At 42.1% G+C, this 15,549-nt stretch overlaps 1 protein-coding gene across 1 annotated transcript; it reads right to left on the reverse strand.

Annotated features, from left to right (window-relative positions):
- Positions 1-1,728: 1,728 nt before the first annotated feature.
- LOC124620202 (caldesmon-like) lies at positions 1,729-14,745 on the reverse strand. Its single transcript, XM_047146870.1, has 4 exons — positions 14,569-14,745; positions 13,040-13,192; positions 8,600-8,752; positions 1,729-2,508 (listed from the first exon to the last, which is right to left on the reverse strand). Exons 1-4 carry the CDS (start codon positions 14,743-14,745, stop codon positions 1,729-1,731), a joined length of 1,263 nt encoding a protein of 420 aa, XP_047002826.1.
- Between the last annotated feature and the right edge of the window lie 804 nt (positions 14,746-15,549).

Below are 15,549 nucleotides of genomic sequence, written 5' to 3' on the forward strand. Positions count from 1 at the left end.
TGTGTGCGTTGTAGTCGATGCGTGGACGATGTCTACTACGCTCACACGTGGTCACAACTACATAGACGATGAGGTTTCTTCTTTCTTGGCCTGTGCGATGTTGTGAATTCTGTTACGCTGATACACCGATGAGCCCACCTTCTTTTTGTTATATCGGCAACTTCTTTAACTTCTACAATCAGTGGGTAGGTGTGCACTCTCTGTGTACCGTTTGTAAATATTTAGTCTCCGGTCTGAATGCCCACAATTTCTGGTAGCCGTTTGGTGCCATAGTTGATTTCTTCAGACTTTTAAGTGATTGTATTACGGACCAGCTATAAACCCGACCAATTAGTTACTGAGGACACTTCCCTTCCATATCCATTGCACTAAATTAAATAATAATGAGACCATTTAGCATACTGAGTTGGTACATCACGCCCTGCACCTACAGTATGTACTTACAAAGTTGTATGCTTTGTTTTCCCACCACACACTTGCTTTCAAATAATACACCTTGTTGTAGCATATGGAAAGAATCTCTGTTGCTCACGCACGTACTTTCCTAGCCCATTAACCGTAAATAACTGGGTCCTTTTACATACTACTGATGAACACATAGTGCAAGAATACTCATCGAGGATAGGAATGAGTGGCATAATGAAGCTGAGTGACATACGATACATTTCTCCTTAGAGCGGATCATATTACCGTGCTGCGCAGATGAGAAGCTGGTCAGAGAAGGATACGTGCTCGAATCTGACTTCTCCCCACAGCACCACTCCTACTCTATTTGTCCTCTCTAGGGAGTTTCCCGAGTTAAAACGAGAGCAAAACTGAAACAGCCCAATTTATTGCGCATCTATGATTAGCGCACAATCATAACAGAAAGAAATGAGACTATGGTAGCTCGACTACAGTTTATGTGTTCCGGGACGTCATGACAGTATTTTTAAACAAGCTACAAAGAAACTCAGTGGAGAAGCAGGGAGGATCACAAACAAAATAACTCAAATCTGTCAAGTCTCAGATTTAAGGATGTACGCTTCTACTACAAAGAAGTTAGCTACATAGGGGAGAACAGATTACAGTAATGTCTGCAATATTCTTTCGTCATTTTTCATCCAACGCACTCCCACACGTGTTGCAGCCGTGAAATACACTCACATAGATAGGTCATAAGTGCGGACAGATGTGTAGGCCATGACCTTACCCAGAGCTATTAGAGCCATGGGGCCCACAGTATTACGGCTGGTTACATAACCCTCTCTAACAACTATAAAATCGTACTATGTAAATCGGCATTATGTGATGTTTGCAATACAGACGTGAGTCTAGCACTTACTGATGACTATTATCGTGTATATATCACAGACCTTTCAGTGATACTGAAATGAGCTTCATAAATGCCTTAGATTGAGCCCCGGGTTTAGTATATTGTTGATTTAATTGTAACGACAGGGAGAGAGTCACCTATAGAATAAACTGAAAATGAAACGTACGTTCAATTCAGCAACTATTATTGTTGCAGATGTACACTAAAAAATAAGAGAACAGTTGGTGAAATACGTAAAATTTATTTTTTACTTCAAATAAGCCGAGGATTGTAAATGAAAATTGAAAAATGAATAAACACAAACAACATTAAATGAACGCAGTAAAAAACGAAACATAGAACAAAAACGAAACGAAAAACACATAGAACAAAATCTGAACACAAAGAAGAACTTTAGGAACAAACGAACATTTTCAGTGGGTGCAAGCGGCACCCGAGGGTTGGCTACAAAGACTCTTAGCTGTTCCCTCCTCAACATCTACACGAACTTCCTCCTTCTTGGAAGCATCCATCAGACTCTCGGCTGCGTCCTCCTCTAAATCTTGATGAGCTTTTTCCATCTCGGCAGCATTCACAGGGCCCTTAGCCGCACTTTCCTCCTCATTTCCACATACTTTGTCAATCTCAGCATCATCCTCGAGACTCTCATCTGCCCCTTCCTCAATCTCTCCACATGTCTCGCCCATCTCGGTAGCGCCCATGCGACTCTCAACTATCTTCTCCTGTAAATCTTGATGGGCTTGTTCCATCCTGGCAGTAATCATGAGGCACTCAGCTGCCTCTTCATCCTCATCTCCACATACTGTGTCAGTCTCACCAGCATCCACAACACCATCATGTGCCCCTTCATCAATCTCTCCACATGTTTCGCCCATCTTGACAGCATCCATGAGACTCTCAGCTGCCTTCTCTTCTAAATCTTGACTCGCTTCTTCCATGTCGGCAGCATTCATGCGACTCTTAGCTGCACCTTCCTCCTCATTTCCACATGCTTTGTCAACCTCAGCATCATCCTCGAGACTCTCATCTGCCCCTTCCTTAATCTCTCCACACACTTCAACCACCTTGGCAGCACCCATGCGACCCTCAACTGTCTTCTCATGTAAATAGTGATGGGCTTGTTCCATCTGGGCAGCATCCACGAGACAATTAGCTACTCTCTCCTCCTCTTGATCCACCTGGGCAGCATCCACCTAGGATACCAACACAGTGTTAGGTGCTTGGTTAAACTAGGAAGAACATTATACACTAGAGCTTACAGTATGAAATAATAATGTTTAAGAGTTTTCAGACATTACGGCGAACAAGAGGTTTCCATAGATCATAAGTCAGATTCAATTGAAATTCAAAATTTCAATAGTAGTGGCAATGTTTAACATTTAGCAAGTAAGATATTGGAATATTATTACGGCGTAGGCATTAGAAGCTGATGACGTAGTGTATGGTATGAAAAAGAGGGTCTTCCATTATCACCAACTGCACAATAATGTATCGGTGTGATCCTCATACTAGCAGCATATCTGTAACTTACGTGTTTCGGGCCTACTGAAGAACGGGATACAACTTCGGCTCTGACCAATGACGTCAGAATTTGCCAGAGATGATTTACTACGCAGATTCAACAGCTGAGACAAGTGTTCGTAAACTAAGGAACGCAGGAGAGAAAAACAGGTGGTAGACATATATAACGTCCAGTAATATTTCGTCATAATGTTAAGGATATCGCTTGCTTGAGCCCTAGTGCTGCAGTAAAAAATAATCGAAAAAAAGGATAAACGTAGTGCTAGCGTAGAACACCACAGTTGACATATATGAGTTGTATCTCGAAATCCAGTCTATCTGTGTAGGTTAATTGCAGTATGGGATACGAATTAACGTGCGTCGATATCTTCGTTTTCGTTAGCATTGGTATCATATTCTTCAGTTGACCTGTATACGTCAACTGAAGTACGGGATATAAATTTTACGTACGTCGCTCTTTTCGCCTTGTGTAGTGCTAGTATAGACTCGGAAAGTGACACTACCACCCGACGAAGAACTGTGTCAGTTACAAGCGTTACGCAGTTTGGGGATTCGCAAATGACGCATAATTCCCCATTTGCTCTTATTCCCTATGGTTTCAAAGCCGCTGAAATTGTGTATTAACAAGACAGAGATTTTGAAACCAGATTTTAAACACGTTGTCCTTGCCAGTAGCAGTTTGGACTATAGCCATACTTTGTTGGATATAACGGCCTATTTGAAACTGAAGATGCTGCAGCAAGATTGAAATCTGGAAAATGGTCTGAGGTATGTCTAAGACCCAGTGACAAAGGGGAAGCATTGCATTAGAAGACGAATGAAAAACTTGAACACATGAAGTAAAGAGGGCAGTTGAGAATAAAATGGGCAAACATATTATTTCCAATAGAATTCTTGTCTAATTCACCACATGCTGCTTTTAACTGTTTAAAGAAGAAAATTTAAAAAGAAAAACAGGAAATGAAGCCTCAAACGGGAATATACACACGTAAAAATAAGTTTTGCAGTAAGCCGAAAACGGGAAAACAACACTGGATGCAGAAGAAATGCGAAACAATAGAAGCTTGTGTAACAATCGGCAAGTTTGATGCCATATACGGGAAAACTGTGGAAAGTGTTAGATGAGACAGATTCAGATGTATAAATATCAAACGCTTACCTGGCAAGCCATTACGAACGAAAGGACGGAGATCTGAAAGCTGGGTTTAACGTCAGAATGGGTCCTACAAAGTAAGCCCACTTAAAAAAGGGAATGGATGAAGATTATAAGTGAAATATTGTACACTAAAAAGAGTTTGACACAGCAGTAAAAGACCCAATTCGAAAAAAGACTCTTGGCGTACACTAAAGTGTTTCAAAATTGTTAAGATCACTGGTAGGGAACCTGAAAAAAGTGTTCAACGTGATATGTGAAACATCGTAAGCGGGCTATTAATGAAGACATCGGTAGCAGAGAATTTCTGTGGAGACGAATTTAGGTTGCGCGGAGGTATGGGAACGAGTAAGTCATTTCCGACCTCAGGACTCTGAAGACAGACTGCTGCAAGGCAAAAGTAAATCGGTAGGATTTCAATTTGTGAGGGTCACAGGGATAAAATACAGGGAGTGATGTTATCCCATACTTGTGCATAAAACAAAGTGCAATTATAAAGATCTCAGGATCTCGCAGGAATACAGTAGCTGAGATGGGAGTGAGATACGTTTTTAACCTAGCAATTCAGCAAGCAGCACGGAAAGTAGACAAAAATTACGTATGGTTATAAACCAGCAGAACTCGTCAAAGCTGCTAGACAACATCTGAATTAAGAACAGTTCCATTTCATACAAATTTCACACGAAACCAGGGAACACCGAACAGACTTCGAAGAATAGTTACAGCACCAACCCAAAAAAAAAAAAAATAGAATCTGCAGACAAAAGTGAACAATGCAGCACCCTCAATTTGATAACACACGCCACCCAGATCTTGACTGTATCATTATAACGCGGACTGAAGAAAGCATAAGTGTACAAAAAACGGAACATCAAGTTGGCATTAGAGGAGCTTTAGGCACACGAGAAGCAATACTCGGATTACGGCTAATACTTGAGACAAGACTAAGCAAGAGCCAAGAATGCAGCAGTGTGTCGTTGGAGGAATGGTCAGTATTCAAGTGTATGGCAGGAGCGATCATCTGAAGCTTAACCATCTACTAAATATGGACTCTAAAATGCAGCTATGAGCACTTCATCTTCGATATTGTTACGAAATCTCGTCTTGGCCTTCTATATTTTGAGGGGCGTAAGTATGGCCCAAATCAGGAAAAAAATTTCCTGTAAATATGGGCTGTAAAGTGCTCAGCATCAGACCTTTGGGCACTAGTGCAGCTTCACTGTTGTGAAACACATCCCTTCTACAAAACAAGTGCTTGCAGATCTTAAGCTACGAGTCTTAGAGTTTATGTTTACTAGTCTCTTTTGCTTCGAATGATGGTTCCTGTCGCATCTCTGAAAACTGATCGTACCTCCCAGGACTCAGGGACTGGGTGTTGTGTTGTCCTAATCATCATCATTTCATCCCCATCGACACGCAGGTCGCCGAAGTGGCGTCAAATCGAAAGACCTGCACCAGGCGAACGGTCTACCCGACGGGAGGCCCTAGCCACACAACACTTCCATTTCCACAGAGAAAAGATGGGAGTGATAAGAAGCGGATAACATCAACAGCAAGCCACTGTTAAATAAGGTGTACGACCGGGCTGTTCACTTTCTGCTATCTTATTCAGCGGATACATTCGGAGGACTCTAGATGAATTTAGGGACACACTATGACTTGTAGGAGGAATTAAAATTGCAGGTAAGATAAGAGACATGTTGAGATTTTCTGATGACACTACAGTGTTAAGTGAATGTGCGGGACTACAGAAGCGAGATGAAGATGAAAGTCAGCCCCATTTCTTCCCAACATGCAAATTAATAAAGTTTAGACCAAAATCTTGATGAGTAGACAAAATACCGTTGCCCAGTGCTCACTTAACAAAGAGGGACTGGAGATCGTAGAATCCTTTTGCTTCCTATGGAGTAAAACCACCCTCAGATGGATTAAGAAAGGATATTGCATGCCAAATAAACCAGGCAACAGCTGCTTTCAACAAGAGCAGGAACCCTGCACATCTTGTTTCATACCCCAATACCTGAGGAAAGACCTCATAAGGATATTGTGTGGAGTGTGCCGCTGTACAGGTGTGAAATATGGGCAATCGAGGAGGCGGAAAAAAACGGATATCCTTCGAGATGTGGTTCTATCGCAGAAGGCTTATGATTTTCTGTGAAAAGGACGTATTAAACGAACTGGTGCAGCTATGTCTCCTAAAGCTTATTGAACGCCACATATGTCAGCCATATGCTGAGACATTATGGTGTCATTAAAGGTGTTGCTGAAAGGACAGCAGAAAGGAGGAACACAAGAGACAAACATAGTCTAGTATACATAAACCGCATCATGGACGACACAAGTTCCACTACCTTCACTGCACTCAAAGGCCGGAGACAGAAATGCTTGGCAAGCTGCTGGTAGCCAACTTGATAGTTAAAGACCAAAGAAGAAGAAGGAGACATGATAAGATTTAAAAGTGGAACAACTAATGGCAAAAGGCTTTAAATGTTCGAAAATTGGTACGTGTTTGAGTAATTGGCGTGTTCTTCACGTGAGGGGACACTGTGTGATCAAAAGTATCCCGACACCCCCAAAAACAACAAAAATCGTTTTCCATAGTAGGTGCACTGTGATGCCACCTAATGCCGGGCACTGCACCTGAGCGACCTCAGTATTCATTAGACATCGTGAGAGAGTAGAATGGAGCTCTCCGCAAAACTCACAGACTTCGAACGTGGTCAGGTGATTGTGTGTCACTTGCGTCATTCGTCTGTACGAGACGTTTCCACACTCCTAAACATTCCTAGGTCCACTGTTTCCGGTGTGACAAGGAAGTGGAAACGAGAAGGGACACTTACAGCACAAAACGATACAGGCTGGCCTCGTCTGTTTGACAGAGACCACCGACAGTTGAAGAGGGTCGTAATGAGTAACAGGAAGACACTATCCTCACCACCATATAAGAATTCCAAACTGCATCAGGATCCACTGTCAGTACTATGACAGGCGAGATAACTTGGATTTCATGGTCGAGCGGCTGCTCATAAGCCACAGATCACACCGGTAAATGCCAAACGACGCCTCTCTTGGTGTAAGGAGAGTAAACATTGGACGATTTAACAGTGGAAAAGCGTTGTGTGGAGTGACGTATCGCGGTATACAATGTGGCCATCCGATGGCAGGTTGTGGGTTTGGCGAATGCTCGGTAAACGTCACGTGCCAGCGTAAAATTCGGAGTCGGTGGTGTTAGGGTGTGGTCGTTTTTCTCATGGAGAGGGCTTGCACTCCTTGTTGTTTTGCGTGGCACTATCGCAGCAGAGGGCTACATTGATGTTTTAAGCACCTTCTTGCTTCCCACTGTTGAAGAGCAATTCGAGGATGGCGACTGAATCTTTCAACACGATCGAGCAACTGTTCATAATGCACTGCCTATCGCGGTGTGGTTACACGACAATAGCATCCCTGTAATGGACTAGCCTCCACAGAGTCCTGACCTGAATCCCATAGGACACCTTTGTGATGTTTTGGAACGCCGACTTCGTGTCAGCCCTCACCCAACGAAGTCGATACCTCTCCTCAGTGCAACACTCCGTTAAGATTGGGCTGCCGTTCCGCAAGTAACCTTCCAGCACCTGATTGAACATATGCCTGCGAGAGAGAACAGTTTCACATTTTCTTTGGTGGTATTCATGGCGTCAATTATTCCCAGCAGCCGGTTTCACATCCACTGACAAATGCGTAGCACGCAGAAGTGCTCTGCTCCACTAAGAGGTTTGCCTAATTGTACTTATTTGTGTATATGTACAAAGGAAGTTTTGCTTTTTATTGTGATATTTCTTTGCACTGATGTGACTGCTTAAAGTGTGACCGACCAGACCAGTGTATGTTACTGTGGTCGAGATTTTCATTACACAGCAGCTTCTAAAGAACTTCCGCTATACTTGATAGCAAATGACAACGGCAGCAATCGCACTGTAGCCAGACGTTCTTACCCTCACTAGCAACCGTACAATTTTTCAGCTGTGATTCAGTGGGATATTTTGCCAAAGTCTTACATCTCTGTAAGAGACAAGCCAGTCATAAATGGTATTCCACAGAAAATACCATAAGTTGCACGAAGTCGATTACGACTTTGTTGCAAACTGAAATTCAGCTGCTGATCTTACACTGTTACTTGGTACGTGCAGTACTGATAAACGGAAGTCTCTCCGACTGCTGAGACCAGTCATGGCAGAGTTCTACAGTTAGTGGATACGAAATCGTTACCGACTGCCATCTGTAACACCAGTGATATTTCCGAACCCGTGACAGTTTTACAATGGAATCTTACATTCCCTGAGTAGTGCTTTATATTTACATTAGGGACTTCGAATCAACGATTGCTGGCATTATTAGATTACAATATCGTGAATCTGTCTGTTAATACTTAACGTTAACTTGAGGGTCAATTGGGTTTGTACAGTCATGGAGATATGTGCAAATCACGAGATTTTTTCGACTGATGTATTTGCCTGAGTGGCTAATTCCGCATTGTGTACAATCAGGGATGTAGCTGTTTACTCATCGCTCTCACACTGTCAGACCATATCCTCACACTTGCTCTAATGTCAGTAATGATGCTGACTTACCTCAGCGGGGCCCTCCTGCGGCGCATCGAGCAGTATTATATCTCCTTCCTTGGGGCAAATCTCCCTTTCTGAAGTTACGTCGCTGTCTTGATCCTTGCGCGGTGGATTATCTTCAACTACCTTATTTACTTTGAAGCGCCCAATAACGTGGACCTGTGGGTGGTTTGATGTTACAGTTACTTATGAAGCTAGGATGGCATATATCAATAATAGATAAAGCTTTATATGCTTCACTTAGCATTCTTAAACAGATTATATATTAAATTAGCAGCCCCTAAATTTAGGCTATAAGAAGATGTCAGTTTAAAACTAAGATATTAAATAATGTAGAGAACTGTGGGATACAAGAATGAAAGGTCGATGATTAGTGGGAGGTTGACATGACTATTTCTATCTCATCGATGAATAGTTGCGCAGGCACTTGATAGGAAAAGCTGAGACGATGTCCCTAGATTGGAATATAAGAAACAGTTTACTCCAGAACAGCGCATAATGTGCGAGAAGACATACAGAGCCGGCCGCCGTGGACGAGCTGTTGTAGGCGCGCCAGTCTGGAACCGTGCGCCCACTACGGTCACAGGTTCGAATCCTTCCTCGGGCGTCGACGATGTGATGTCCTTAGGTTAGTTAGGTTTAGGTAGTTCTAAGTTCTAGGGGACTGATGACCTCAGATGATAAGTCCCATAGTGCTCAGAACCATTTGAACCATTCGACATAATGAGTTTAGCTCACACAGAAGAATGAAACCAGCCTGTTAAGTGATAGATCTAACCACATGAGACATTTTTCGTGGCCTGTTTTGTAGGTAACGTTCGTGAAGGATTTTTCTTTACTACTTACCACAGCACAACATGAACTTATGTATGCCAAATACACAGCAAAGTAAGCATGTATCTCAAACCAGGGTGCTGTGCAAACGTTTTCGTAAACCATGACTGGTCCCATAGTCAACCTCCGTTAACTCTATTAACCCAACGAATCAAAATCAATTCCTAGCAAGAAATAACAGTTTTTGTTGAAAGTGACGTCAGTGATTTTTGTATCTACCGCTAGATTTCCATATTATTTCCTGAATCTGGGCGATTGTTTAAATGAGTTGCGGGAAATCCTACTGACTGCATGTAGAACACTGGCCACCAGAAGAAGGGAGCGTCTTTCGGTGTCAGACCCCAGTATAGAGCATGTGGCGTGAGCTCCACGGCAGAGGCACTGTCCGTGTCTGCATCCTAAACGATGGAAAGCTGATTTGTAAGTTTTAACTTGGCGTGTCCACTGGCGCAGAGGCGGCACGTCGCGAGTTAGCAGCTACAGGTCATGTTCCCATGTTCTCGGAACTCCTCGTACCACAACGGTGAAAAGGTAAGATTGGAGACCATCTGGATCTTATGTGCTTAACAGCGCGGCTCCCTGAGATGACAGGCTGCTGAGAAGCTAACTGAAACTTTGTTGGCTGTGCTAAGAAACATGCGGGCACTGACATAGGATAATGCAAAATAATTTTGGAGTTGAAGAATAGAACTCGCATTTGTCTACATGGACAAGGCCAGATTGGCTGAACGTGATATAGAACTGATGGTGGGAGTCAAATGTTGCCTGCTTCTCAGCTCCAGCACAATGAACCTATGACTGGTTTATTATGTTAAACTAAATAGGGAAGGGGGATTTTTGCACTGTTACAAGGGATCTGCTGGCTGGCACTCAGGAGAGTAACATTCATTGATTATCCGAAACTCCGCACACTCCGGAAAGTAAATAAAATTCAGTTGAGAGAGGCACATAGAGTTTCGGCTCTCAGGGAGAGCAGTCTTCAGTACAGGTCAGACGACAGAGTGCTGCAGCCACTACGGCAGCCGCCCGCGGCAACAGGTAACGCTAAGTACGGTGAGCGACAGCGGCGTCCACTAACAGAGTTGCAGGGTGTACGTAAAGATTTCCGACTGACATTACGACTACCACCGTTCAGTTGAGTTTACTGGCAATGACGAACACAACATGTACTGAGTCAAGACAATGGGTACAGGCAGGGGTATTTCTGTACTTCTTTCATATATGATTAATATTCGGGAAGCACTGCGCAACTTTTGCGAACATGGTTGTTTCCCCAAACTAATCAACCAATCTTTGCCAAGGTATGGCTAATTTAGTTACAGTATAAAGTAAGTTAATACTTATTGAACATAAGTTTTCTGTTCGTGTGCGCTTATGTTTAACATGACGTCTGTAGCGAAGTGTAATATATGCAGCCCTATAGTGACCACTGTTTCACTCAGTAGTATCATATACCCCTTATTTACATTCTTATAACGCCACTAGGACCACAATTTGTTAAATAAATACCTTTAACTAAACTCCTGTGATCCTATAGGAAGCGATTTGTTAATCGGTTAGGTCACCCGGTACAGATACTTCTGACTTCCACATAGGTATGTGGATGGCTTCGTCGTAACCTCACAAAGGCAGCTTCCTAACGAAAACGTAATTTATTTTTACTTTATTATTCAGAATCTTGCGCCAAAGAAAAGTGACACTTTGAATTAAAAGTGACTCACGTGGAGTTATTAATTACCTATATTGTCAGTTGGCCTGATAAAACGTTACTCCTCATTTTGCGCTGTTCCTGTATAGCATCAGAGCCCCTTTATCAGCTGTATCGTTACTAACACCGCACAATTTTATTAGTTCACACCTGTCATATTAGAGCGCTTTATATCTGAAGTACACTGTCCATGCTTTTAATTAGGATCTTTACGTGCTAAAACTTCAGTTATTATGCTGATCGCAGATGAAGTGAACGTACAGATGAGATGACATCTGGTTTCATCTTCGGAGTAATCCTATCAAAACTGTACCAAGGCTCCTGGGCCATGTCTGATTCGCTCCAGTGGGAGGCAGTAACACATTTTTGCAAGTTGTGCCATTGACATCGTGTGTGATCTACCGACTGTTATTACTACTATTTCACACAAATAGTCTGGCTAAGTTAAGTAGTTGGAAACTCACGCTTATCTCATCACGTGAACAATTGTTGATGGAATTATAATAAACCAGAAAAGATTGCACTGATGCTCTTCATGTGTCAGGTCTGTTTTAAGAAACTTAAGTTGTTCTCGGTATGCCATTTGTGTCAGTCACAGAGGATTTCATTAATACAGTTGGAATGTATCCGAAGTCTTAACTTCCACATATTCTTACCTTTAAGGTAGTCACTTCGCTTCTACCATGTACGTTAGATGAGTCATCACTTTCTTACAGGTGTAAATCGCCGAATTGTTGTAATTGATTCCGAGTGCTTTATTGGTTCCCTGCTGTCTCATAAGTGCCACTGATGGTATATGGGGCGACATCGATATTCAGCTTGTGATTTCGTACTAGTGTGTCCTACTGTAATGTTGAGTTCCGTTAACAGTCTGGGCTAATATAACTTGTACCTTTATCTTTACGTACATGGCAGTTTTCTCTTTGATGTGATAGGTCCTGGCGTCAGTATTTGTGCTCATTTTGGGACTGGCTTGACGACAGTATGATACCACGATTTATAGTTACCGTGCAGCTAACTTTCTCTTTCCTTGCTAGCAAATAGCTAAAGACGCAATCAAATTGGAGCTAGAGGTACTTAAGATCACCATATGCTGAGCCAACCAATGGAGCAGTTTAGCTCTCCAGTCTGATAAATAGGCGATATTTCATGTCTCCGTAAGAGGCAAACTGAACAAAGAAGGTATTTCCACAAGAAACTTTAACCAGGTGATGGGTCGAGTTGCTTAAGGCGCACTACGCGAAATCAGTATGTGCTCAGTTAAATTCACGTCGACCAATCGGATTGCGGTTCTTGGCGTTTACATAAATCACATAAAAAGGTTATCGGCATACTTGCGTTTAAAATGAGTCAAACGGTTTCATTCCCCGACGTTCCACACTTCGAACTACATCTATAATGAATTCGTCGACACTGGATGCCGTTCGCTAGTCTTACACCATTACTTTCAAATCTGCGATATTGATGGACGGATGTGTCTCCGACTGGCAGTAGTGATTGGCCAGTTGTGACTCGCACAGCTGCTGATCTATAATTTGTGCACATGAAGCTGTTTGAAGCTGCTGTGTTTCACACAAGTGTTGTAATCGTAACCCGTGGACATTTTACATCGGGCCTACCCGTCTCACAATAATAATTATTCGTACGACCCAAGATTTACGTTATTATCTTGTAATGAATGTATCATTTGATTGTAATAAAGTGAAGCCCTAAAATTGTCCTTCCTGAATTTATAGTGGAGGAGGCATGTCTGGAGCATCAGAAATTGTCGATAGACATGATCTGGGAGAGTGTCTGATTCGACAGTGCGTGCAGTTTAAGAAGTAGATGTTGTTTCTTAGGTCTCAACCTGTCTGTCCGCCTCTCCCTGCTTGCTCTTCGTGGCAGTGATGACGCTGACTTACCCCAGCAGGGCCCTCCAGCGGCGCAGCGACCAGTTTATTCTGACGTCTCTTGCGGCGACGGCGACGCTGCTCGGTGTGTCTACGCTCGCGGTCATCTGACGATGGTATTTCTTTGGCTGCCTTCCTCTTCTTAACGCGACCAACAGCATGGCCCTGCAGATGGTTTGATTTTACTATCGCTTATTTAGCAACGTTGCCATATGTGTAATAGAAGGAAACTTTAGAAAACTGACTTGATATATTAAGTAAGCAGACCATAATTGTGTCTAATAACGAATGTGAAATGTGTTCCTATAGGCGTTTGTCAAGTAATAACATACCAAACAGAGATAGGGAGCTGAGAGGCACACGAATGAAATGGGTAGAGAATGTTTTAATGGGGTACACTTAACAGAATAAAGGTTGGTTGACACGAATAATGATAAGGCATCTAGGAATAATGAACCCCGCACCAGAAAGAGGAAGAATGTGAAGGTGTGCAAAGTGTTCAAAAACCAGATTGTTGTCCGCGCACTGTGTAGTACACACCATATGAAGAAAGCTGAGACAACTCAATAGATGTCTGGCTCGAAAAACAAAGACATTGTCTGTGATACGTTTTGTAAATAACGTTTGTGATGCATCTTTGTTCATAAATGCGACAGTAGAGCAGAAGTGTACGTACAGCAAGAACATAGTAAAATACGCAGGCAATTTTAAACAAGAAAATTTGCTAGTGTGAACTTACATCTGTATTTATAATACTCTGTTACCTTAATTTCTCTCACTTGATCCTCTGATCGTCACGTGAATATACGTGTAAAGTTCTATGACGCTGCCTAGTCTATCACAAATTCACATTCTGGAAGACTACACGAAGAGATTACGACGCCATCGTTAACTTTTGTTTAAGAGCCCCCACACTATACAATTCTTTGTTATATCTTCGTGTGATTTGGTCTGGTTACTTATGTTCTCGTTAACTATTCTTCATGTTTCAAAACTTTATTCTGCATGTCGCATTGATGGAGGCCACAAGCACTGGAACTGTAAACCATATTATGTCGCATTGATGTCATGTGTATTTCTCGTGCAGCCACTGAATAGAAGCTGAAGTCGGATTTGTGCCTCTCATTACCGACAGCATATGCCCACTGCAGTTCATAGCAGCACTTAGTTTCATGAACAGTTATTAAGCTAACACTCCGTATGAGCGGACATCGTGTACTGGACACATTAGATAGCATGTCGAATGCACATGGGAAACCATGTAAGACTGAATCGACTGTTAACATGCGTTTTTATCTCATGTTTCAAACAAGTGGTATAATCCGTATCGTTGTAATTTTACAATGAAAGTTTACTTTCCACAGCAATAGCATTCCGTTTATGTCACATTTATTTTAGGATATTGCAACCACTGCTATTTTATGTTAATGGATTACAACAAAGTGCGTTCCTTACTTAGGCCCACGTGTAAAACTGAGAGAGCTGTCTGGGAGAGTGACTGATTCTGCGATGCAAACCCGGTAGTACTGATGTTCGCTCACCTCTGCACGGCCGTCCTTCCCAGTGTCGTCCTTATTATTCTCTTCTTTCTTGATTCGAGGGGCAGGTCCTGGAGTCGGCTGACAGGGAAAGATCTCGAAGATGGACGGATATTCTGGCTCCCTTCTCTCTCTGAAGCGCCCGTACTCCATAAACTGTGAGTGTTTTGTTTTTGCCATTACTGACTCAAGTAGTGTTGTATATAACTAACACATAAGAATACTCTAGAGATTAGACTTACCACACTTGAATGAATTTTTGGCCACATACTCAGTCGGTAAGTATAAATTCTGAAGAATGTGTTACATAGTGTTATAGGGAGCGGTTATAAAATAATAAATCAAATAAAGTAGAAAATGAGAGGTACAAGAGTGAAAAGGTGAGGTACCCCTTTAATGGAACGTGCTCAACGGGGTTGGACCCAGGTTAATGGGACTGCTGCTAAGAAATCCTAAAGTAGTTAACGGCCACTTGAAACCAAACCCTTTGTGTAAGTGCAAAGTTTAAAAGATATTAGGCAGATTTTGCCGACGCATTGTGGTAAACGTATTGATATAAAAAGATTAGCTCATGAAGAAAAATGAAACCCGTCAAGAGACTCATTTTCCATAACCATAATTGAGTATCTGTGGCCCAGGTTGGGTATAACGTCTATGATGATATTTTGCTTAGTAATTACATCAGTACATGTTTAGCATAGATGTGAACTCTATGTACATAGTAAGTTTTGTATACAAATATAAAAATTAAACGTGGAAACGAAAATATAAAGTTATGCTAATAATACCACCCTAAATCATCTGCTGAATTAAATTAATTAGTGAAATACCTTGTTAATAACATAAATTATGTGCCCTGATAAATTATTATATGGAATAAATTTTGCCACATATAATAAGTCAGATTCATCGCACGGTGTAATTGTTTCTGAAATTGTATAGTTGCTCTAAAGTTGCTATACCTTTCTTCTTTAAGGATTCACA

The sequence above is a fragment of the Schistocerca americana genome, chromosome 6 (assembly GCF_021461395.2).
Source record: "Schistocerca americana isolate TAMUIC-IGC-003095 chromosome 6, iqSchAmer2.1, whole genome shotgun sequence".
Taxonomy (NCBI): Eukaryota; Metazoa; Arthropoda; class Insecta; order Orthoptera; family Acrididae; genus Schistocerca; species Schistocerca americana.